This window comes from Lynx rufus, unplaced genomic scaffold (assembly GCF_022079265.1).
Source record: "Lynx rufus isolate CCGP_SWC_20201006 ecotype Redwood Valley unplaced genomic scaffold, mLynRuf1.p SCAF_8, whole genome shotgun sequence".
NCBI lineage: Eukaryota > Metazoa > Chordata > Mammalia > Carnivora > Felidae > Lynx > Lynx rufus.
This window is the reverse complement of record NW_025814896.1, coordinates 1,243,595-1,268,356: the sequence shown is the minus strand read 5'-3', so window position 1 is coordinate 1,268,356 and position 24,762 is coordinate 1,243,595. Positions and strand designations below refer to the sequence as shown.

Genomic DNA, 24,762 nt, shown 5'->3' with positions numbered 1-24,762 from the left:
AGTCATGGGCACGGGGCGCGTGCAGGGCTCCTGGCCTGAGCCTGCCTGGGGATCAGGGACACAGTCTGGGGGGGGGGGGGGAGCATTCCTCTTCCTCAAGGTCCCAAATGCAGTGGCTTATGTGTCTTTTAGGGCAGACCTGGTCCCAAAGGAGCCCCTGGAGTGGCCGGACCGGGCGGAGAGCCGGTGAGTGCCCGCGGCTGCCGCGGTGTCGGACAATGGCCGGTGTCCCTGGTGTCCCTGCACAGAGCAGGCCCCTGCTGGCCCTGCTGGCCTCCCATCTTCTGCAAGTGTCTGCCCCCGGGAGAACCCTTCTCCTTCAGCCGCCCGGGGCCGTCCGCGGCCGGCGTGTGGCCCTCACTTGGCCGAACGCTGCTGTCGCCGTCTGGAGCCTCCTAGCAGTGGCTGAGCAGGGCACGGGGCCACGTGTTCCGGGCGGCCCCGACCGGGCGGAGGAGGCAGAGCATCTGCCGCAGGGGACAGAAGGGTGGGCTGGGTAGACCGGTGGGCACAGGTGTGGGGCATTCTGAGGGTCCTGGGGCACCCGCACCGCCCGGTCCCCTGCTCAGCCCCAACCCACGGGGACGAGGACGGGCCCCTGGGGGCCTCCTCTGAAAGCTTGCCCTCCTGCTGGTTTCCCAACACCGGGCTGTGCTCTCTGTTCCCACATCGGTCCAGAGTGTGGGATCGGGAAGGCCCACGTCCCAGCCCCCAAGCCTCTGTCTTCTCATCTGCAAAACGGGCCGCAACGGAACTTGGCTGTGGGCGTGGTGAAAACCCCGGGCAGACGCGGAGGGCGGCGTTCTCCGCACGCCCCCTGCGGGGACTGACACACCGGCCTGGGGAGGGAGGGTGGGGTGACGGGAGACGCGCTGCGCCCCAGGCCTCACACCACCCCCCATCCCCAGGGAATGCCGGGCAAGGACGGGCGGGACGGCGTGCCCGGACTCGATGGCGAGAAGGTTGGTATCTGGCCTACAGGGGAGAAGGGGTCTGTGGGGGTTGGGCCTCCCGGGCCTCAGCACCCTGTCCCCCGACCTCCCGCAGGGAGAGGCCGGTCGCAACGGTGCCCCAGGAGAGAAGGGTCCCAATGGGCTGCCGGTGAGCGTGTGGGCTTCCCTCGGTGGTGCCGGGGCTACGCTGGTGGGGCCTCGGGGACCGGGGTCTTCTGCGCGTCCCCGAGCGGGAGTTTGTGCAGGGGGAGCCCCGCTTTGGGGGTGCTCTGCCACGGGCTCACAGCCCGGACCTCTGACTTGCGCAGGGCCTCCCCGGACGAGCAGGGTCCAAGGGCGAGAAGGGAGAACTGGTAGGTGGCTTCTCCATCTTGCTGGGGGTGGGGGTGGGGTTGGTGCCCGGGCCCCGGAGGGAGGGACGAGCGCACACTCGGGGCTCTCTCTCTCTCTCGTGCAGGGCCGAGCCGGAGAGCTGGGTGAGGCCGGACCCTCGGGAGAGCCTGGCATCCCGGTAAGTGTCCCCCGTACCCCCTCCCTGCCCGAAGTCCACGGACCCTGCTGACCCCTGTCCCCCTCCCCCCGACCTCGTGCAGGGAGACGCTGGCGTGCCTGGGGAGCGCGGTGAGGCTGGCCACAGGGGCTCGGCGGTGAGTGAGGCGGGTGGAGCCTGGCAAGGGGGGGGGGAAGGGCAGGGAGGCACCGCCATGTCGCCGTGCGGGCTGGGGAGGCATCTGGGACACGTCAGTGAGCTGAGCCCACGAAAGCCAAAAGACACCGAGGGCCAGGCCCAGCCGTCCCATCCTTGCCGAGGGAGGAAGTCACAGCGCCCGCCGCAGGCTCCGTGAGGTGCAGTGGGGGCTTCCCACCCCTCACGTCCGAGTAGGTGGATAGATGGGATCGTGGGGACACTGGCCACAGGGCCCCGGGCAGCCCTGGGTGTGGGTGCCTGGCTCCCAAGGCTGACGGGCGCGTGGGGTCTGAGGGCACGCCTCACCCCCAAAACCCCCGGCCGCCCCCCATCTCTGTCCCCGGCGAGCGGGCCAGCTCCCGTGTCTGCCCGGCGTCCCTGGGGGCAGGCGAGCTGGACCCACACCTTCCTTTTGTCTTTCAGGGGGCTCTGGGCCCGCAAGGCCCTCCTGGAGCCCCTGGCGTCCGAGGCTTCCAGGTGGGTGAGATCTGGGGCGGGGTTTACGCCCAGGGGGGCCAGCTGAGCAGGGGAGGGGTCCCCGCTGGGCTCCTTTGTGGGTGCTGACGAGCTGCGTCCTTGTCTGCAGGGCCGGAAGGGCGACACGGGAGACCCCGGCCTGCCGGGCCCCCAGGGCCTCCGAGGTGTCACGGGTGACCGGGTAAGTGGCTGTCCCGGCAGGGGGTGCCCTACCCCGCCCCGCCCTTGCTCACAGTCCCCGGGACCCACAGGAGAGGACCACATGCTGCCGGTGGCCGGCAGGCCGGTGCTCCTGGCTCCGTGGGCGCCCGTCGGGTTTCAGCTGAGGGTCGGACAAAGGGTTACGTTGCTTTAAGACAAGTGTGAAAACCACAGCTGCCGTCAACCGTCACTGCTTCTAACTTTCCTAGCGGTCTTGTGACGGTGGGCTCAGTGTGGGTCCCCGTGGTCCCGGGACGGTCGGGCCAGAGCGCCCAGGCGCGGCAGGACCGGGCCCCACTTGGACGCGCGCCCCAGGCCCTGCCAAGGCCGCGCTTGCCTCTGCCATCACCCCTGCGGACGGGAAGGCCCGGGAGCTGCCGTCCAGACCTCGCTTCATTCCGGGGAGGCGGGCAGGGCAGGGCGGGGGCCACGGAAACCACTGGCCGAGAAGGCGGCCCTTCGTCAGCCTCCAGGCGGGTGGGAAACCCCAGGGGCCAGGGCCTCTGGGGGGGGGGGGCGGGGGCTGTGCTCACAGAGGGTCCTCGCCTTCCCCCCCACCTTGCCCCCCCGGCCTCCTCCATCCCCTCCCAAGCAGCCCTGGCTCCTGCTGCTGTTTGAGCAGACGGACAATTGCTACTTTAACGTCCTCCGTTCTCGGGGCGACCCCAGCCTGCACCTCCCCAGACTCGTCCGGTCCCACTCGGGACGCCACCCGAGGGTTACAGGTGCCAGCTGCCCGCACGGTCACTGGTGGCACAAGCAACACCCAACCCAAAGAGGCCCATTAAACACCCACGGCACCCCACGTGCTGCGATGCTCTGGCGTCCCTAAGACACTTGGGGGACGCGCCCGGGGGCCCTGGGCTTCCTCTGAGGCCGAGCCTTCTCTCTGCCAGGGCCCCGGAGGAGCCGCAGGCCCGAAGGGAGACCAGGTGAGTGGGCGCCCGCTGGTCCCGTCCATGCAGGCTGGAGCTCCTCTCTCCCTCCCGCTGTCTTCATGACTGGCTTCTCCTTGCTCCCTCTGAGTGGAGGTGACCGCTCTGGACACCCAGCCCAACTCCCCGGCTCGGCTCCTGGGGCCCCCGGGGGAGGGGGTGTTCCTGCGGACCTTCTGGGAATGTGAGCTCGTCAAGGGCGGCATCTGGGCTCCAGGCCTGTTTGTAGGTCAAAAATTTGTCCTCTCTGGAAAGGCTAGGGTGCTGGGCCTGTGACCTCCAGGTGGCCCCAGGTCCTCTTTATATTGGTTGAGGATTCTGCTTGGCAAGAAAGCCTCGTGTCAGGTCAATAAGGGACGTCAGCCTGCGTCCCCCTCGTCCGGGGTCTCGCGAACCAGCTCCCGAGGCTTGAGAACATGGTTTAACGTTGGGGCGTGTCGTTCCCAGGGCATTGCAGGTTCTGACGGCCTTCCTGGGGACAAAGGAGAGCTGGTGAGTGTGACCGAGTCTGCCTCACTTGTGTTAACAGCTGAGTGTGAACTAGCCACGTCCGGGGGAGGCCAGTCTCTGCTGGGAGTGGGGGAAGCCACGTGGAGGCCAGGGGCTGGGCCCATGTGTCCCTGTGGGTCCTGTGGGCTCCTGTCCACGTGATACTGCCTGCAGTCACGTCACCGGTGACTTTCGGCGGGAACTGGGGCACGGTTCAGATAAAACTCAAGGAAACTCTGCCTCCACAGAGCTAAAAATCAAGTTATGTTTAGAGTAAAATCCTTGACTGAACTCCTGGACAGGTGGACCTTTTCCTGGAGGCTGGGGCACGACGGTCGTGGGGTTTCGGGGGAAGGGTCTTTGCCACGTGGCCAGGGTTTCAGTTCAGTGACTAAGGCTGTCGAGGTGTCTGGGGGAGATGGCGACGACCCGGCCCCGGGGACCCTCGTCTCTGGCACAGCCCACAGCCCTGTGACAGTAGCCAGGACGTGGTCAGGGCTGCGTGTGTGTGTGTGTGTGTGTGTGTGTGTGCGCGCGCGCGCTCGAGGTTTATTTTGGGGAATTCCCGGATGACCTTGACCCAGCAGGACCCTGGGAACCCGTCCCTGATAATCTGATGGGGGTGGCAGTTCCTGCCGGCTGCGGAGCCCAGAGGTGTCTGCTCTCGCCGATGGCGCCATGGCAGAATGGGTCCTGGGCCATCTGCTGTCTGGTTGGGACCACGTGCCTGTTCACAGGCAGCCAGGAAGCTTCCTGAGGAGGACACAGCTGGGGAAAGGGAACCTTAGGGACAGACTGTCAGCTTAGCGTCATTTATTATAATGATCATGACGGCCAGGAGCAAAGTCAACACGTGTGAGAAAAAGTACGAAGCAGCTACTGAAAACACCCTTTAGGAAAACTAAGTCACAAAAACATCAGTGGTCATAACACAACCCCAGCGAGATAAAAACGTACTTACGAGAGATCCTGAAGCGGTCAAGTTGTAGTTTCCCGGCTGTTCGAGGCCATCCCTGACCAGTAACGTGCTGGCCTGGTTCTCTGGAAGCAAATGCCCGCCTGCCTAGCAGCACACGCAACGGCTCCTCTCTCGCAGGGTCCCGGTGGTCCCGTCGGTCCCAAAGGAGAGGTAAGTGGCTGGCAGCCGTCCCGACAGTAAAGCCCAAAGGAGACACAGGCCTGCAGGTCGCGAAGCTGGCTCTGCCCAGAAGCAGGGCAAGAGGGAGGAGTGTGCGTGGCGGGGCTGCTGGGCACTGGTCCCGTTCTCCCCTAGTCCGGCAGTCGAGGGGAGCTGGGCCCGAAGGGCATCCCGGGTCCCAACGGCACCAGCGGCGTGGATGGCGTCCCAGGCCCGCCCGGCCCCGTGGGTTTCCAGGGCATCCAAGGCGTGCCTGGCATCACTGGGAAGCCCGGAGTCCCGGTACGTGCTTCTTTCCCTGTGTTGAGGTCGGCGTCCGGGGGCGGGGGTCACCTTCCCGAGAGTGATGGCGGGGTGCCTCTGGAGGTGTCGGCCTGCCCCCCTGTCCGCTGACCAGCTTACGGGGTGCGTTTCAGGGGCGAGAGGCCAGCGAGCAGCACATCCGGGAGCTGTGTGGGGCGATGCTCAGCGGTGAGTGCCCTCCCACCCCCTTCCCTGCCCAGCTGCCTGGGGTCCTTGGGGGTCCGCTCTGTCCATGTGCACCAGGTGGGGGCTCCCTCCCCCGGGATTTAACACCGGGCCAGGCGCTCTAAACGTCTGCTCAAAGAATCAGTCATGAGGGACGGGGACTGTGCCCTTTCAGCCCTTCCGAACTAAGTGGCATCTTTTGGCCACTTTGATTCACAGGGCTTTTAAGGAGCTCGCGCAAAGGGAGCGCCTCCTTCTGGGCCTTGACTCACTGCTCGGTACTCTGGCAGCACTAGAGTTTCGTGCCCTCACACCAAGTTCGGGCCACTTTCAATCTGTGAAACTTCCTTCTGGAAGGCGGGCAGCCCTGACGTTTTAGCCGCGGCATAGAACACTTCCGCTAATCCGCTTTGAATAAACGCGTGCCCCTTTGTTTTTCAAAAGAACAAATTGCACAGTTAGCAGCTCACCTGAGGAAGCCTTTAGCGCCGGGATCCGCGGGCCGGCCTGGTCCAGCCGGACCCCCAGGTCCCCCGGGGCCCCCCGGCTCCATCGGCCACCCCGGTGCGCGAGGGCCCCCTGGATATCGTGGTCCCACCGGAGAGCTGGGAGACCCTGGGCCCAGAGGTGAGTGGCCCCCGCATTTCCTCTGTCTCCCACGAGCACTGCAACATTTTTTTAATGTGATGTTTTTCTCAAATACCGTCAGAACATCTGGGGGGAAGGATAAACAAACGTGAAAAGCACACAGAAGCCCCTTTATACACCATAGGATGTGCCTTCGTAAAAACCGACACGTGAACGTTTCTGTGGCAAAAGGCAAAAACTGTACGGAACTCCCTTTTAAAGGTCGACGATGCACTAGATGTAATTTAGGAACCAGCTCAAGTCACAGACGCGCCCCCCCCATGGGCCCCGGGGCCGGCCTGTGCTGGCGGCGGGGTGCTCGGTGCCCATGATCGGAGCCTCACGTGTGTGTGAGTGGGTGGGCACTAACCTTTTCCAAAACGGCCTCGAACACTCACCCCATTTCCAAACTCTAAGCTGCGCCACCATGGCCGGCTGGCCCCGCCAGCGAGCCTCACGGCCCAAACGAGGGAGATCACGCTCATGATTCCAGTCCATTCCAACTTACTGATCCAATAATTTTGTTTCTGAAAAGTAGCCTAAGAAAAATACTTCCAAGGGAAACTTAAATCTGTAAATCCCTTCCTTCATCTGTGAAGCGTAAAGTATTCCAAAATTAGCGGTGCCATTTCCCTCATCCTCACGCCGAACCACCCGAGCCCCGGAGACGGACACGCACACCTCCTCCCCCTTCCCAGACGCCGTGCTGTCCATCCGCACCGATGGAACCCCCGAGGTTCCCTGCGGGCGGCCCGGAGTCCTGCCCCGCCCCGTGCCAGTGCCCGTGGTCCCCAAACCGAGATGCATTCAAGCGTCAACCACCTTGACTGGTTGTGATGCTTGGGCTGTTTTCCTGAGCGTGTCACTTTGGGCGTCAGAAGGTGGGTCACGCACCTGGGGCTCACATCCGCTGCTTTCCCACAGGGACCCAGGGAGACCGAGGAGACAAAGGCTCGGCGGGCGCGGGTCTGGACGGGCCTGACGGAGACCAGGGGCTCCAAGGTACGTGTGCCGGCCGCTGTCGGCTTTGCTTCCAACTCTGCGCGGGGCGTGCCTGGGCGACGAACGGCCTTCTAAAGGAACGGGTTCTCTCATTCAGGAGAATCTATTTAGTGCAGGCCACCCACCATCTATTTCAGCTAAATTCTAACAGAATCCCTTCACTGGCCCGTATGTATCCTGGATGCTTTGTGGAGAGACAGGGGCCTCCCAGGAGGCTTTCCGGGCCTGGTCTCACCTGCACCCACGCCCTAGGGGCCGGGGGCCCGAGGCCTGCCGGCCCCCACACCTGGGGCTGCCCGCGAGGCAGCGGCCACTCTGCCTCCACCTGCTCGGGGGCCCAGTCACCTCCGTCCCTGCTCACCAGACAACTCCGCACACCCCCTTGGCTCACCACAGACCGAGCTCAGCTCCAGTCCGAGCCGCCACCCCTGGGACAGATCCCGGACCTCCACGCACCTCTCACTGCACCTCACCTCCTCCCCGCACCCCCTCCCCTCCCCTGGGCCCTTCCAGAGTGGGGAATAAGCTCTAAGACCAAAGTGGGGGGGCAGGTGGAATGGCTGTCCATTCCCACCGTCCACACTCACCTTCCTGCTCCGACTCGTCTCCAGGACCGCAGGGCGTGCCCGGCGTGAGCAAGGACGGCCGAGACGGGGCCCAAGGCGAGCCCGGGCCTCCGGGAGATCCCGGCCTCCCTGGTGCTGTTGGTGCTCAGGGGACCCCCGGCATCTGTGACACCTCTGCCTGCCAAGGAGCCGTGATGGCAGGGGGCGGGGAAAAATCCGGTTCTAGAAGCTCCTAAAACGCAACTGAAGGAAGTGAGGGAGAAGATGAGGCTGCTGCAAGCAGGGAGCTCCGGAAGGTCCCAGAAGAGACCTCGGGCCGCGCTGTGACGTCCCCCGAGGCCCTCCCGGCCTGGCCCTCGTGTCCTCGACAGCAGCGACTGGACACTGGGTCCCTGAGAGCGTCCTCCAATGCCCTGTCCTCGTGTTCTGTCTCCCATGTATTTACAGCTGAAACGTCGTACCTCAGCCCAGGCCCTACGTGACGTGGCATCTGGGGGTACAGGCCGCACACGCAGTTCTGTACGATTCCACAGATAGAAAATATTCAGCTTGTTTACACAGCATTTGTGGAAGGACGAAGACATGGTCCCGGTGAGACGATCTATGAAATCTAATGACCACAGTGTAACAAATAAAGAAGTTCACGTACGGCATCCCCACTACACATGGTCTAGTCTGATTTTCCCGCTTTTCTTGTGTACAAACTTTTACCGTCTCCAATTAACAGTATTTATTGAAGGTGACTTTGTACTGCACGAAAGTCTACTGCTATTACCTGTTGTGATAAATAAAGCCACTCATTTGAAAAACTCAGTTCCAAACACTAGAGTTTATTACACAGAAAGTAGGGACTCTCAATATGGAAATCAGGGTGTGAAGTAACCCACTGTGACGATATTTCATTTATGGACAAAAATGGCTTCAAAGGGAGTCTGGAAAATGTCCAGCGGGAAGGCTGGAAATGGACCACATCTCACAACATGGTCCTGTGTGAATGGAGTCGGTACAAGGGGAGGGAGAAACAAAAGAGTGAAATTTCCAAACTACTTCTAATTAAGAAAAATTTAACTTGTTCCAGTTGCTAAGCGGGCACATTTAAAATGCAGATAAAGTAAGTAAAAAGCAATATACCTTTTAAGACTAAGGAAATTACAAAAGATGTTAATTTTCAAAGTTATCATGTTAAGAAACATGATGGAATCAGGCAGGTAATTGAGAAGTTTCTTGTCAATTGGCAACGTCTTCATCCCCAAATGGTCTAAGAGGACACGAATGACTAGTAAGTATTTTGTTCTAGACAAACATCTTTACACAACGTGCTTTAACGTCCCCAACTGGAGGCCCATCAACTTGACCTGCGTCCCCCTAGAGTCAAACCGCCGGGGCTCCTGGGTTGCACAGACGCTTGGGGGCCCCGGGCGGCAGCCGCCACTGCCGGGAACTCGCGGTCGGTGCCGGTCACTTGACGTCCATGGCTGGGCTGCTCTGTAGGCTCTCTTGTGCGGGACGCGTCACCAAGGAGTCCGGTCTGGTCAACTTGAGCCTTCTGCCAGTCTTACCGCAAAACACACTCTCAAATTCCTGAAGTTGAGAAATGACCGTTAATGCACTGAATTTACAGACACGGAAACTATCTCCACAACACAAAAGGTTGTGTGTTAGGGGGAGCATTTGGCCGGCTCAGTCGGTGCAATGTGCACGGCTCTTATCTCGGGGCCGTGAGTTCGAGCCCCGTGGTGGGGCGGAGAGAGTACTTACAATGAAAAAAACCTTTAAAAAATTAAACAAAGAAGGTTGAAATTATGAGCTAAATTACTTCAAGATATGTAGGCGTCATCTACAAATTCATGTCGCATCTCGTAAGGGGGTGTACAGGACAAAAAGGATTCAAACATTTTTCTCCGTTACATTAACACGTATTTTTAACTTTCCAATAGAGTTTCATAATGCCTGAATATATTATAAAGCCTTCTTTATTTAAAAGCAGCAGCCATACTTACAGATTTCCTATCGTAGCATAATATAACACTTTACCCCTTTACGTGTCAGTGTCCAATCAGCCGCATTAAGGACATCAGTGTTTCAGAGCCATCACTACCATCCATCTCCAGAACTTTCCACCACCCCACACAGACACCGTACCCATGACCTACCCCACACACACCAGCAAGTGTTCCGGGGCAGGCCTGGGGTCAGGGGTTACCTCCACACCCGTAAGACTAAAATCTGGCTCCCGTGGTACCGTCGGCACACGCCCTTGCTCACGCTGTCCTGCTCCAGGAACTTTTCAAGGCCTCAGCTTTCGTGGCTGGGGCAGGCTGGCTGTCCCGAGCACAGGGTCAGCCCCAAGCTCACAAAAGAAGGCAAGTGCAGAGAGCCAGATCTTTGTCAGCCTCTGGGAAACGGGATCGTGGGTCTGCACAACGCAGAAGGCAGACGTCCCATGGACAAAGTGTTCCGTCTCTTCAGGAAATAAAGAGCAAGGAGCAAATGTCCATCGAGGGATGAATGGCTAAAGATGTGGTATACATACAGTGGAGTATTACACGGCAATCACAAAGAAGGAAATCTTGCCATTTGTAACTATGTGGATGGAACTGGAGGGTATTATGCTAAGCGAAATTAGAGAAAGACAAAAATCGTATGACTTCACTCATATGAGGACTTTAAGAGACAAAACAGACAAACATAAGGGAAGGGAAACAAAAATAATATAAAACCAGGGAGGGGGACAAAATGTTAAGAGACTCACAAATACAGAGAACAAACTGAGGGTTACTGGAGGGGGTGTGGGAGGGGGGATGGGCTAAATGGGGAAGGGGCACTAAGGAACCTACTCCTGAAATCCTTGTTGCACTACACGCTAACTAACTTGAATGTAAATTAAAAAATTAAATTAAAATGTTAGGTCTGCAACTGCTTTAAAATATAAGAGTCCCGGGGCGCCTGGGTGGCGCAGTCGGTTAAGCGTCCGACTTCAGCCAGGTCACGATCTTGCGGTCCATGAGTTCGAGCCCCGCGTCGGGCTCTGGGCTGATGGCTCAGAGCCTGGAGCCTGTTTCCGATTCTGTGTCTCCCTCTCTCTCTGCCCCTCCCCCGTTCATGCTCTGTCTCTCTCTGTCCCAAAAATAAATAAACGTTGAAAAAAAATTAAAAAAAAAAAAAATAAATAAATAAAATAAAATAAAAGAGTCCCACAAGGGAGGCAGGACAGGAGTACAGACAGGCGATCTTGGCCCTGAAGCAGAGTTACAGGAACACAGGAGCTCGGTATTCTGTTCTCTCCACGTTTGTGCACGGACACATTTCCACGAGTTTTTTATGCATAGCATTCTTATGCCGCTGAGTCTAGGCTTAAAGGTTTTGTTACAGTAAAAAATATATAACGTGACATTTTGTTTTAACCGCTGTATGTGGTTTTATCCGGCGCACGAACTGCCTTCACAGTGTCGCGTGATCGCCACCGCTTTTCATCTTTCCACACGGACACTCTGTCCCCCGTCAAACATGACTCTCGCCCTCCCGCAGCCCCTGCCCGCCATCCCACTTTCTGTCCCTACGAATGGAACAGCTTCAGGGGCCACACGGAAGTGGACCCACGGGGTGTCTGTCCTCCTGTGACTGGTTCACGTCACTCAGAGCGGCGACGAGGCACGCCCGTGCTGCAGCAAGGTGTCGCGCCCTCTCTGCCTACGGCTGAGTAAGCACCCTCCGCACGCACGCTGCCAGGCACGGGGCCCGCCTCCAACATTCTGGCCTCTGAGACCAGAGCTGCTGTGAACACTGACATACAGGCGTCCATCCGGGTCCCTGCTTTTAAGTCTCTCGGGTGCATAACCCCCAAGAGGGATTGCCGGATCGCGCGGTAATTCTAGGGCTAACTTCTTGAGACACCGTCAGACAACTTTCTACAGCAGCCGCACCATCTGACATCCCCACCAGCAGCCCTGAGTTCCAATTCTGCACCTCCTGTGAGCACCTATTTTGTCTGTAACAGCCACACGTCACGGTGAGAAGTGGTACTTGCACGTGGTTTTGATCTGCATTTCCCTGATGGTCAGAGATGGCGAGCATCTTCTCATGTACTTGCTGGCCATGTGTTCACCTTCTTTGGAAAAAGGTGCTCGAATCCTTTGTTTTTGTATTGTGTTGCTTTTGTTGCTGGGCTGTAGTGGGTTTATATTTAGTTCACGTCCTGAAAGGGAAGAAGTACTCTGCTGAACGAGTTTAACTTTGGAACCATCTGGAATGGCTGGGGCACGCCACCTGTCCACCTTCAAAGTGGCATCTGACCAAGGCCACCTGTCATTTCTAACGACTATCCCACTCAGCAGCTGCTACATCTGCACATATCTCTAATTTTCTTCCCAAACTTTAAAAGGTTTTAGGGTCTCAATACAATTTAAGATGAACCATATTTTGACAGTTTCCTATATTCTGACACCCAAAGCCCAAATAGAAAATATCTGCCTGTACTGAGAAGGCAGAATTTCCCTTTGGGAATAATTAAAGCCACAAAGAAGGAAACAATCATTTCCGATGTAAGAAAGCACTCCAGAGATTTCCTGACCAGTGTCCATGCCGCGAGACTAGTGCTGGGCCTCCGCCTTTGTGCCGGGCATCTGTGCGGGCAGCGGGTAAGCTGGTGTGGCCTGGATGCCCACGGGGTCCCAGCTCTCACTCACGAGGCACTGGGGTGGCTGCGATCGCCAGGCCTCCTTGTAGGCCAGAAGTTAGTGGGCGACTGCCACTCTCCCCTCTCAGTCGGCATCTACTTCAACAAAACCTAAGTGAAACGGCAGAGTTTCAAGGGAGTCTTACAGCTCATCAAGACACCTTGATGACGTCTGGCCAGAGTGTGCAAATACAAGAGAAGCCAAACACAAGAAGTGCATTTCTCAGGGCGCCCGGCTGGCTCCGTAAGGAACAGCCAGTGACTCCTGACCTTGGGGCTGTGAGTTCGAGCCCCATGTTGGGTGTAGAGATTATAGAAACAAAAATAACCTTACAAAAACAAAGCGTATTTCTTAAGAGGAAGGAGGGCGATGGTTCCGAGCATCCATCAGGAAGCTGCACCAGGAAGTCGGGAAGGGAAAGTACCGGCCGCCTGTCTGGGGCAGGGACAGGCGTGCCACACAGCAGAGCAGGAGGGGAAAGTCTGAATCGCCACGAACAGTCTCAACCTAACAAACACAGAATTCACCGAATGGAGTATACACATTCTTTCCAAATAAATCCAAAACTTTTAAAAACTGACGAAGAGGTCACGATGGAAGTCTCAACAAACTTTCAAAAATGGTTTCTTTGTACAGACCATCTTCATCGATGACAACGTAATACGAAAACGTGAAAGACAGGGGCGCCTGGGTGGCTCAGTTGGTTGAGCATTTGACTCTTGGTTTCGGCTGAGGTCACGATCTCACGTTTTGTGGGTTCAAGCCCTGAGTCGGGCTCTGCGCTGGTAGCATGGAGTCTGCTTGGGATTCTCTGTCTCCTTCTCTCTCTGCACGCCCCCCACTCTGCCTCTCTCAAAATAAAGAAAACTTATAAAAAATTTAAAAAAATAAAATAAAATAAAACACAAAGTAGCCAGAGACCTCTGCTTTAAAAACAGAAAAAGTAAAAAACCAAATGCTTTTACCTCAGTGTGACAGAAAAAAATAAAACCTTAAAAAAACGACAGAATAGGTAACGCTTTGAAATAACGGACATAAAAGCAAATTATGATAGAAGAAAACATGATCAGGTGCCTGGGTGGCTCAGTCGGTTGTGTCTGACTTTGGCTCAGGTCATGATCTTGCGGTTCGTGAGTTAGGGTCCCGAACTGGGTGAGCCCCGCTTCTCTCTTGCTCACTTGCGCCCCTTTCTCAAAAAAGAAAAAACGCGAAAATACCACCACTGACTCTGCCCGTCCCCCAAGGCTCGCGGAGACTCGGGCACAGGCACCCAGGTTCAGAGTGACAAAGGAGCAGAGGGGGGACAGAGCTGCAACGGGGCCACCAGGGCCCACCCACCAGGCCAGGTGACTGTCCTCGCCTTCAGAGCCAAAGAGGGGGTATGTTCCTGTCTGGAAGGTTGAAGGAGGGGTCTGTGGGGGGGGGGGACACCAGTCAATAGGGGACTGGGGGATGCTGCGCACCAACTGGGGAGACCGTCAGCCTGTCAGCCGTCACCCCCAGGGCCACGGACTAACTCAGGGTGCCCATCACTGGTGAAACAGGAACCAACCGGTCAGAGGCGGGCGGACGTGGGGGCAGGAATTCCTGCAGCACCAAGTGCTGGTGCTGCCGGGAGAGTGGGCGGGGGGGGGGGGGGGGGGGGGGAGGGGGCGGGAGGTGCAGAGGGAGGGGCCGCCTGCGGCTGGGCTGAGATTCCCGGTCCTCTCTCTCGACAGCTCCTCATAACCAGTGGGGAAGCTGCAGAAGACATTATCGGGAGAACGGGCAAATCCAGGCAAATCCAGAGGTTACCCCTGAGCCGGACAACAGTTTTGTACGGAAGTGCCATTTCCTGAGTCTGAGCACCGTATCCCGGTTCCGTAAGACGAGGCTTTTGTTCTTCAGAAATACACAAGTCCTGAGGTATCTACAAGTCGTTATTAAACGGTTCAGGAAAGTATATAATGAGAGATCAAGCATGACAGAGCGAATGGCCTATGACGTTAGCAACTGGTGACTCTGAGCGAGGCTGGTGGGCACCTGCCGAGTTCGGTACAAATCTTGCAAGTTTTCTCGAAGTTTGAAATTCTACCAAAATCCCCCATATAAAGTGAATCATCTAAATTCAGAGTTCTACAGACACCCGACCTCATCTCCCCCAAACCTCAACGTCATCGTAAGCAAACGTGAGGTGGGGCAGAGTGGTTGCAGCTTAAGGAGACTCAAAAGCGTAATTAAACGCAACACATAATCCATGGGTGGGTGCGGGTTTGGAGGAAAAAAGAAAAACCGCTACGAAAGTCATTTGAAACATTCCGGGGAAATGCCAAGATGGACCATTAGATGACAGCATGGCGATCAACCTCGTAAGGCACAGTAACGGCACGGGGGTTGCGCGGGAGAATTTTCCAGGAGACGCGTCCAGAAATATCTAGAGGTGAGGAGACACGACGCCTGGAAGCGTCTCTGAAACTGCGCAGCCGACACGCGAGTGTGTGACGTAAACACGGTAAACGCTGACCCTGGGTGACGGGCGCGGAGGTGTTCGTTGTACTGCGTGTATGTTCGTTAGAAAAACAACACAAACTGGCCTGGAACCAACACAACACTGTATGGTAACTACGCCGGAAGTGAAATAAATTTACGAAGAAACAAGAAAGGGGGCGAGGGAACCAGGTGTCTGCTGATGGAGCCCCAGACTCATCTCCCCGTCGCCCTCTGGACGCGGCTTGGTGCCTCCTGGGCGCTGAAAGCCTCGCACGTCTGCACCAGATGCCGGAGGCCGCCCCGGCCGCAGCACCCTCATCTGGCCACACAAACCAGAGCCCCCCCGCCCCCACCGGCCCATGGCGGGCCCCATGCGAAACGTCGATCAGATGGCGCCCGTGGGGACGGGCACAGGAGACCCCCCCGAGACAGAGCCAGGCGCCTTGGCGGGGGCTCGGGCGCCACAGCCGCCCGGTGAGACCAGCCTCGGCGAGGGAGGCCTCGGCGCCCCCGCCCCCCTGCCCCGGCCACTGCCTGCCGGAGCCAGAAACCGCCCCAAACCCTGACTCCCCCTCCTCTCCAGCACACTGCCGCCCCAAACGACCCGCCCCGATCCCCCCCTGAAACCTAAGCGAGCGGGCCTTCCCTGTGTTCCCCGCAGCTTGCGTGTCCTGCACGGCGGTTCCTCGTTCCCCAGAGACTCACTTTGCCAGTAAAACCACCGGCTGTTTTAAGGCTGACATGCCACTGCTGCCTACGACCCTCCAGACCCCCCGCCGCCCCTGCTGCAGGCAGGGCCCACAGAGCAGCTCTCCTCGTGCCAGGACCGACACTCCCCTGCGTCGTCCGCTCAGCCAGCAGGCTCTTGGTCTCATTCGAAGGGTGACCCCCCGGCACCCTGAACAAGCCTGGGTGCAGGGACCTGCGGAACGAAACGTGTACTAAAACAACTCGGGAAAATCACTTAAGACTCTCGTGTATTTTACCTGTCAGAACAGAAATAGGTGAAAAAGGGAGACCGGTCACCGAGGAAACAGCCATAGACCCTGCTTGGCGAGCTGTGTGCTAACCCAACAAAGTGCTCCCCGACGTCCCTGCAGCCCCTTTCCTGACCGGCCCTGGAATCTGACCCAGAAGCAAGCCACACATTCAACGTAACTAAGTTCGGAAACACCAGGAAGCATAATGTATATGAAATGTGAAATATAACACCTGTAAGTTTTAACCTATTTAATCTTTGGGTATATACAAAGACAGTTAACGAGTTTTTATCGTTGTTGTAAGCACCTTCAATACGTTTGAATAAATTACGTGAATAATTCATTACTAACAGGTACCCACAGGCAAACATTAAAATCATTTTCAAAAATGTAAAAGCTTGGGGCGCATGGGTGGCGCAGCAGGCTAAATGTCTGACTCTTGATTTTGGCTCAGGCCACGACCTTGTGCTTCATGAGATTGAGCCCCACATCAGGCTCTGCACCGAGTGTGGAGCCTGCTTGGGATTCTCCCGTCCTCTCTCTCTCTCTCTCTGTCTCTCTCCCTCTCTCCCTCCCTCCCTAGCTTGTAAATGTGCGTGCGCTCTCTAAATAAACAAATATCAATTTTTAAACACACGTATATACACATATGTATATATGAACGTACGTAAGCTTTTTCCAAAAACGACACACAAGTGGCCAACAGACACGTGAGGCCCGACATCACTCCTCATCAGGGAAAATACAGATCAAAACGACACTGAGATACCACCACCTCACACTCGTCTGAGCGGCTAAGATTCACAACTCAGGAAACAACAGGTGCTGGTGAGGATGCAGAGAAAGAGGAACCCTTTTGCACTGCAAACCGGTGGAATGCAAACCGGTGGAGCCGCTCTGGAAAACAGTGTGGAGGTTCCTCAAGAAGTTAAAAATAGAAGTACCCTACGACCCAGCCATCACACTACCCTGTGTTTGCCCAAAGGCTACAAGACTGCTGATTCGAAGAGGCAAATTCACCCCAATGTTTATAGCGACACTATCGACAATAGCCAAACTATGGAAAGAGCCCAAACGTCCACTGACTGACGAATGGATAAAGATGTGGTGGATATATACACACACACACATACACACACAATGGAGTAGTACTCAGCCATCAAAGAGAGTAAGATCTTGCCACTGGCAACAACGTGGATAGAACTAAAGTATGATACTGAGTGAAACATGTCATTCAGAGAAAAACAAATACTGTATGATATCACTCCTCTGTGGAATTTAAGAAACAAAACAAATGGGCAAAGGAATAAAGAGACAAACCAAGAACCAGACTCTCAACTACAGAGATCACATCACACCGACGGTCGCCAGAGGGGAGGGGGGTCGGAGGACGGGGGAAATAAGTGACGGGGACGAAGGAGCGCACCTGTCGTGATGAGCACTGGGGGACGTGTGGGAGTGCCGAATCCCTACGTCGTAGACCTGAAACTGATATCACGCTGTGTGTTCGCTAACTGGAATTACATAATAAAAAAATACGTAAAAGCTTTATTTTATCAAAGTTAACAGTCTATCTCCAACACATAATGTCAAAGAGTAAGTGCATTATAAACAACCGTAAGTGACCCAGTTAGAAGAAACGGGACATAAACGCTGCTCTACAACGCAGCCAACGTACCACGGAAGGACGGAGCCTTGCCGTGCGGAGACACAAGGGAAACAGAAAACCGCCTGCGGTTCGCGGCCCTTCCAGGATCTAGACACGAGAGGCTCTTTCTAAAAGGCTTCCACGTTTCTGCGCCAACCTCAGCTCAGCGCCTAACGGATGCTGAGCCCACAGCAGCAACCACACGACGGCTTCGACAAGGAGCAGGGCCGGGGCGCTGGGCTTGCTTCGCCGAGGCCTCGCCACCACTCCCCCTGACCACCAGCATTCTGAGGCCAGTACCTGCAGCCGAGGTCCCCCCGAGGCAGAGCACTGAAGCCAAAGCCGCGAACGCCTCCGTTCTTCCATGTGAACCACCAGGGAAGGGGCGGCTGGACTCCCATTCACACCATGCGTTCGGTCCTACCTGGAGCCACGCTCGCTCGCTACAATTGCCCCTGGGACTGAACAGACAGGGTCAAGGCAGCGCTGGCTGCAACAAGGAGCCAGATGCTTGGGTTCCAAAGCCCCCCAAGTCGTCCCCAGTCACGCAGCCCACCGAAGAGTCTCGCTTCTCCGCCTTCTGAGCGCATGTGAATTCCAGACTATTTAACACGTATCTGTCTCTGTCTCCCCCTTAACTATTCTTGCTTCATCCCATCACAAAGTTTTCAGAGGGTAACAAAAGACCACATCTCCCAGGTCTCTGACACCCCTTTAAGCCCCATACAATCCACTGCACACAGCAGGCGCTCGAGCTATGATCTGACAACCGATACTCAGTCACTTACACCGTGCAAGTCAGTGAACGAACCCCGGCCGTGCTTCTTATTTCGATACACGAAGAGCTACATCATTAATGAGCGGAGTTCTGTTCTCAGTGAACTCAGTACCTGACCCTGGATTCCAACAGGAACAACAGTTTGGCATATCTCAGGGAAAAAAGGATAAGTAAGCTCTCTGGTAAGTTTATAAAATTCTAAAAATCGACCTGCTCCCAATACTGACCTTCTTAAGAGAATCTCCGTGTCTCTCCTGAATGTACTTCAGGAACGCTGTGGTCCACTGGAGCGTGGTTGCCTTATCGGTCTCGGCATTGCAGAACGGGACTAGAAGATTCAACTCATCGCAACAAATGCGGATTCTGCGCCTACGGTCAAAATCCAAAGTGATCACCCAGAGAAGCAGAAGCAACACCAAGCAGTAAAGCAAATGTCTGAATGTGTCGCTTGTGGCCCGGCCACCAAGTGCGTGCTCAGGACCACGCTCCGCCACGACCATGTGGCCCTCCTCCACAAGGCCGACCTGCTGCGGGGGTTTCCACGGACTTCTCATGGGTCAGGAGCAAAGGCCAGTTTCCAGTCTCCAGACCAAGCATGGACCCAACCCCGGAAACGCGAAGCAAAATTTTGTAGGGGGTTTTCTGGGTGGACAGCTCTCCTTGGGCCAAGGAGCTCACCCACAGCTCAGGGTTGCAGCTATGATCGGCAAGGGACCCCGGGTCAAAAGGATCACACACGACCAGTCTGTTAATGCCCCGAATCCCAGTCATTTGAGAGATCATTCATTTTTTAGAGATCGTTTACATCCCAAGTGGTCTCATGATTTACACCATTTTTAGCTCTTCCCGATTACCAGCTTATACAACCCTCGTTGCCCATCTTCCCAAGCATACACTCAGAATCTGTCGTAGCGATCTCATGAGGTCAATGTGACAGCTGGCATTTACGAGATGCTAACTTCTACACAGAGGCAGACACGTGTGACGTACACACGTGTTTCATCCTGTCTCCAATCCGTGTGGTAGCCAGCTCTGCTTTGTAGATGAGAAACTCAGATGAGAGGTGATCCCTCTGCAGGCTGTTAAACTACGAAAAGGCAGAGTAAAAATCTAAGCTCTCGCTGTCAGCATACGGTAGAAAGGTTTTCACATAGTAGGTGTTAAATAAATGTTTACGTGATAAATATCAGAGTAGGAAAAATGTCCTTTCTGGTTCACAAGTCCTTGCTGACACAGCGCTTCAAGTAGAGTGTGTGAGTGTGTGTGTGCCAGTGGGTGTGAGCGCACCTGTGTAAGAAGGAGATCTAGCTGGCCAGCTAGCTCTAATATATCCTTTTAAAAGGAAAGAAGTCGCCTTGGGTCAACATTCGCCCTTCATAGTTGAACGTCTGCCTTGCCGCATGCTATAAAAAGGAAACTGGTACAAAGTTCTCAATGAATGACTATGTTAATTATGTTAGGGAAACATCAGGTAAAAATCCAACTGTAATAGAGAAAAACTAGCCACCTTTTGATTCTACATAAAATTGCAGATTCAGGGCGCCTGGGTGGCTCAGTCACTTAAGCATCTGACTTCAGCTCAGGTCATGATCTCATGGTTCGTGGGTTTGAGCCCCGCATCGGGCTCTGTGCTGACAGCTCGGAGCCTGGAATCTGCTTCGGATTCTGTGTCTCCCTCTTTCTGCCCCTCCCCTGCTCATGCTCTGTCAATCTCTCTCTCTCTCTCTCTCAAAAATAAATATTCAAAAAAAGATTGCAGATTCTAAATAAAACCTGCAGATAAAACGACAGTTCTAACCCCTTTCTTTCCCAACATTCTTAAAAGAACCAGGCAAAGCTAAGTGCCCCATTGTGCACCCTGGCCATCTCCCAGCAGCCTACTCACAAGGCGGGCCCCCGATGGCATCTGGACACTCAGATTCCAGGGGTTCCCAGCACCATTAGTTAGGAGGGGCTCCCTGCACCCACAACATGTGCGTAAACATGGTTTATGCTGTGCACCGGCTCTTCTCCTGGGGTCCTGGGATTGGCTGCTTGCCAGGTAGGAATGCCTCCATGACATGCCCGCCAAGAAAATCTCGGGGCCCTGAGTCCCTCAGGAGCTTTCCCAGCTGGCCACAGCTGGTGCTGGGGTTGCTGAGTGCATCTGGGAGTCCCCTGGGAGGGGACACCTGGGAACCTGCACCTAGCTCACTGGACGCCCATCCCCCACCCAGCACCTTTGGTAATTTTGCAGGTTCCTTTCTCTGTAATAAATCAAAGCCCTAAGTCCTAAAGAATCATCAAACCTGGGGACCCCGATCCCCCTAGCAAAACAAAGTCAATATTCACTCTGGCCAACCTCTCTCCACTTTGAACACATTGTGAATCAACTAAACCGCTGTCTCACCAATAACTTGCCTATTACTGCTAATAACTGGAATAAACTTGCGTGTTGATGAACAACCACACGAGTTACCTTCTATCTCTTTCCATGCGGTTATGCCTCTCCCTGCGCTGCGACCTTCCTCCCTGGGGCCCGCTCTGGCTCTGCTCCCCGAGGTTTGCCTGCGAGGACTCCGCGGGTGGCCAAGCGCCCTGTGCGGCGGTGGAAGCTTCACCCACGTTCTGAATCTCTCCAAGGGCTCTTCGCTCTACGTTTGTGTCCAGCTGACGAATTCTACTCCGATTCCTCTTATTTATTGCTTGCTTACATAGCGCTTCTTCTTTGCAAAAGAAGAAAAAAGTGTATTTTAATTTTTTATTTTACTTAACTTCTTCCCATTAGTGCCGAATAGCTTTGGTGCCATTTTCAACTCCAGACACACATTCACGAGCAAGGGACACACAGGACTCAACAGGAAAAGCTGCACCTACTCCAGGAACTTGTACACAAAGCTCCAAGGTTCAAACCACAAACCTGAACATAAATCTGCAACCAAACGAGAACACTCCGAGTATTATGTAATCGATACAACCTTGTCAAAAGTCCCCTGTTAATCAGCAGATGTTAACTACCGCCTATGAACGGAGAAACCAAGAAGTTACTGAACTTCTCTGACGTTCAGAATGAAAAAAGATTTTTTTTCTCCAGATTTTCTTTTATGCGATTATTCTAACGTGACAGAGGATACCCTAACCGCAGTGCCCAGAAGACAAAACGTAGGTGGCCTACGGTTACACGTGCCCTCACCTCACAAGTGATTCTGCCCACACGAGGAGGGACCACCTCCTAGCTTTGACTTCTGCTGGAGGAACGCGGCAAATTTCATCACACGCAGAGCGGGAGGCCCCCAGCTAACACGTGCGGGGTGTGCGTTCCCAGGATGCCAAACAAAAGCCAAATAAATCTGTGGCACAGGAGTCACCACCACATCTTTCAGAGCGGGGGACCCGGTGGGGAGCTCAGTGCTGGGAACGCTTTGTTCCAGAAGCTGAGAACTTAGCACACGGTCTGACTAGCAACCTTTAACTCTGCAAACGGTAACACGCACTTTTGCACGGAGGTGCCGAACCACGAGAACTGCCCGCTGCCTCGGCGGCTCTGTCGCTCCTGCCCTCGCCGGCTCTGGAAAACCTTGGGGTTATCTCGTCCAGTGAGTCAAAAAATAGTTGGCTCCCAGGGAGAAAGGGATTGCGAGCTCACTCTCAAGATGAGCAAGGTTTGCCTTCAGCAGTTTATTTCTAAACCCTTCTGAATCACCTTATGGCCTCTTGTTCCCAACTCAATCCTCTGCCCATCTGCAGATTGTCTCCTAAAGCTTTTATCAGGTTTCAGACTCCTGGCTCACTCGTGAAATATAAAATAAGAAAAAAACAAAAACAACGCTATTAAGTGCTTTCGGCAACTTGCAGGAAACGGTAAGTTTCCGGAAGTCCGTCATTCTTCCGTTCACGGAGATCACTAGCAAGAAAGAGGAGCCTCCAAACTCAATGTTTCCACACTAAGTATAAATATGTTTGGAATTCGAAAGAAAGTTCAAAGTGAAGAAAAGTCCCCCACGTGGAAGTACACTTCCAAGACCATCTCATGTTTACAAACCTCCTCCCCACCCCCCCCCCCCGTTCCCCTCCCTTCCCCCCCACCAGAATGACATCAGGGCAGCGCCTGCTCCCCTTTGTGGCTTACCTCCTACTTTAATCCAAACCTGCTCAGGCAAAGCTTTGTTTCTACCGCCCAAAGTCTGTTTAGTGGATTCAACTTCCTGCTGGTAACAGAAAGAAAATGCTCTAGGCAATCCAATATCCTGATGCTTGGCAGCTTCGAGTATAGAACATGGGTTACTAGAGCTCTGGAAAAACGAAGCCACAGGAACTTTATCAGCATGAGACCCAGTCGGTCCCCTCGATTCCACACAAAGCACATGCACTTCCACAGAAATCACGTCAAAGACATCATGCGCTACACGGAGGATTTTAAGACATTCCCCGACCACGTGAACACTCTCGACGTTAAGGATTATTAAGCTCGGCGAAAGAGAAATCCTTCAGATCGAATGAACTCAGCTCAAATCCATTTGCTACCAAACAAAAGAGCAAAGCGGGACCAACTGTCCCCTTACCTGCACCTGCGACGGGTTCGAGCCGGCGTTAGCCGAGCAGGCGTTGGCCGTGAACACGGGGTACGTGAACTGCAGGGCCGTGGCCGCGGTGGCAGTTTTATTTTTCACTAACGTCGTGCATTTGTTTTGCTGCTGATGAAGAGGGACGTTCATTAATTCGGAAGGATGTCGGATGAGAGTGACCAAACTGCCGAGACAAAAAAAACGTGTGAAGAGTGTGTTGCGGGAAATGTCCCGAAGCGGTACAATCGCCTTTCTAGAACGCGCAAGTCTGTTAGGGTGAACGAATGCCCCTCATCACGGAAACCTCTGGCGAACAATCACCGACCGGTGCTGCGGCGCACAAGCTCAAGCTTCTTCCTCACGGAGGATCGGGAGGCTGTGTGTCGCTGACAATCTCTCTTGCTCTGTTTTTCTGGCCATTCTCCACACTCTGATGACTGAGGGCGAAGTGGGGACCGCCACTGGCTAGGGACGGACAGAAAGCCGAGGAGCCGCCGCAGCACACGGGCCGCTCCTCTCCAGGAGTCGCCCCTGGGGCAGGACTGACGGGCTGGGCTGGCGGCCTGGCTGCAGGAGAAGCTACGCTCTGTGGTCAAAGCCTCAGGACAAGACGCTTTCCTTCCCCAAGGCTGCGTCCGTGCGCGCAGTGAAGACACCGCTAACCTGAGTCAACGTGGGGGAACCACACCTCTCCTGACACGCAGGCGGGTAATTCGGTGCTCAGAAGCACCGGCACACCGATCTCAACTGGAACTTAGCCCTTCCGCGTGCAGACAGTGCTGACCACAGAAACCCACGCTCTGGGGTGTGTACTCAGTACTCCCAAGTGCTTGCTCACCGGCACCTGCACAGAGCCTTGCAAGTCGGCCCCCTGTTACGATGCCGGCCGGGAGGAGGCTGGGGGCTTTCTAGCGGCTGACTTTACCTGCGCCCTGACCCAGCTGGGCCCAATCCCTATTAAAACGCAAGCTGCGGTGGCGCTGGCTTTGCACCAGATCACCTGGTCTCTACCCAGACCCGGCCACGCAGATACCAGTCACAGCCAGGCTGGCGGCCTCCTCACCAGGGGTCCGCATGTGCACCCAGACTGAGACTTCGGCCTCTGCACGGGACCTTCCGGTCCGCACCCTGACGGAGGCTGGCGGCCTCCTGTGCGCGCAGACCCGGCGCGGCCCGCCCCCCGCGCCCTCCCCGCGCCCGGCCGCCCCGGGGTGGACACCCACTTGTTGAGCGCCACGCCGGGCTCGGGGGGCTCGGCGCCGCGCGGGGCGGAAGGCGGCTCAGCGGGGATGCTGTTGAAGCGGTCCTCCAGGCGGACGCGCACGGCCGACTTGGCCCGCGCCTCGGGCGCGCCCTCCGCGTTCTCCTTGCCGCCGCCGCCGTCGGGCGCCTTGGGCCGCGGCGCGCCCGGGCCGGGGCCGTCGGCGCCCGGCGTCTTCTCGGCGGCGGCGGGGGCGCCCGCCTCGCTGAGCAGCATCATGCGCAGCTCCTGGAAGTCGACGTGGCCCAGGCAGGGCGCGGCGCCCGCGAAGCCGCCGTCGGCCAGCGCGGGCGGGCACAACACCGGGTACACGGACGCCGCGCCCCCGGCCGCCGCCGCGCCCCCCGCCGCCGCGAAGCCGCCCGCCGCCGTCGCCGCGCCCGGCGCCGTGGCCGCCAGAAAGGCCGAGCTGAGGCGCGCGTCGAGCTCGCCGTCGGCCGCCGCCGCCTCCATGTGCGAGTAGAGGATGTGCTGCAGCTGCGTGTACTCCACCTCCGTCATCTCCACCAGGCTCAGGTCGGTGGTCGTGAAGCTCAGCCCCGCCTCGCCCGGCGCCGCGTCCGCGCCCTCGGGGCCCGCCGGCCCGCCCGCCTGCGGCGGCTCCCGCGGCCCGGGGCCCGACATGCCGGCGCCAACGGCGGGGCGCGCGGCGGGGCCGGCGGGCACCGGGCCGGCGCGGCGTCGCCGGGCGACGTTGGGGGGGGGGGGGCGGGAAACCGCTGGGCCTACAGCGCGCCTGCGCCGCGCCGCGCCGCCCCGCAACGGAAACCCCACCCCCTGTGCCGAGGCCCCGCCCCCTGGCCCCCACCCTCGCCAACCGCCTGGCCGGCTGCCCGCCGCGCCGCGCCGCGCCCCGCCCCCG

At 56.5% G+C, this 24,762-nt stretch overlaps 2 protein-coding genes across 4 annotated transcripts; one reads left to right on the top strand and one right to left on the bottom strand.

Annotated features, from left to right (window-relative positions):
- Nucleotides 1-832: 832 nt before the first annotated feature.
- Nucleotides 833-7,827, top strand: COL9A3 (collagen type IX alpha 3 chain). Its single transcript, XM_047068822.1, has 15 exons — nt 833-962; nt 1,048-1,101; nt 1,262-1,306; nt 1,411-1,464; nt 1,547-1,600; nt 2,065-2,118; nt 2,228-2,299; nt 3,216-3,251; nt 3,702-3,746; nt 4,840-4,872; nt 5,017-5,163; nt 5,298-5,352; nt 5,794-5,976; nt 6,901-6,978; nt 7,590-7,827. The coding sequence occupies exons 1-15, from the start codon at nt 912-914 to the stop codon at nt 7,778-7,780; spliced, it is 1,152 nt and encodes a 383-aa protein (XP_046924778.1). The 5' UTR covers nt 833-911; the 3' UTR covers nt 7,781-7,827.
- A 527-nt stretch (nt 7,828-8,354) lies between these two features.
- Nucleotides 8,355-24,524, bottom strand: TCFL5 (transcription factor like 5). 3 transcript variants are annotated; one of them, XM_047068819.1, is made up of 6 exons: nt 23,863-24,524; nt 22,637-22,823; nt 22,204-22,366; nt 20,554-20,800; nt 18,323-18,464; nt 8,355-9,125 (listed from the first exon to the last, which is right to left on the bottom strand). In XM_047068819.1, exons 1-6 carry the CDS (start codon nt 24,522-24,524, stop codon nt 9,003-9,005), a joined length of 1,524 nt encoding a protein of 507 aa, XP_046924775.1. In that variant the 3' UTR covers nt 8,355-9,002. The 3 variants fall into 3 exon arrangements, with proteins under 3 accessions (XP_046924775.1, XP_046924776.1, XP_046924777.1); XM_047068820.1 differs by having other exon boundaries at nt 20,554-20,797; XM_047068821.1 differs by lacking the exon at nt 8,355-9,125 and adding an exon at nt 10,672-11,739 and having other exon boundaries at nt 20,554-20,797.
- Between the last annotated feature and the right edge of the window lie 238 nt (nt 24,525-24,762).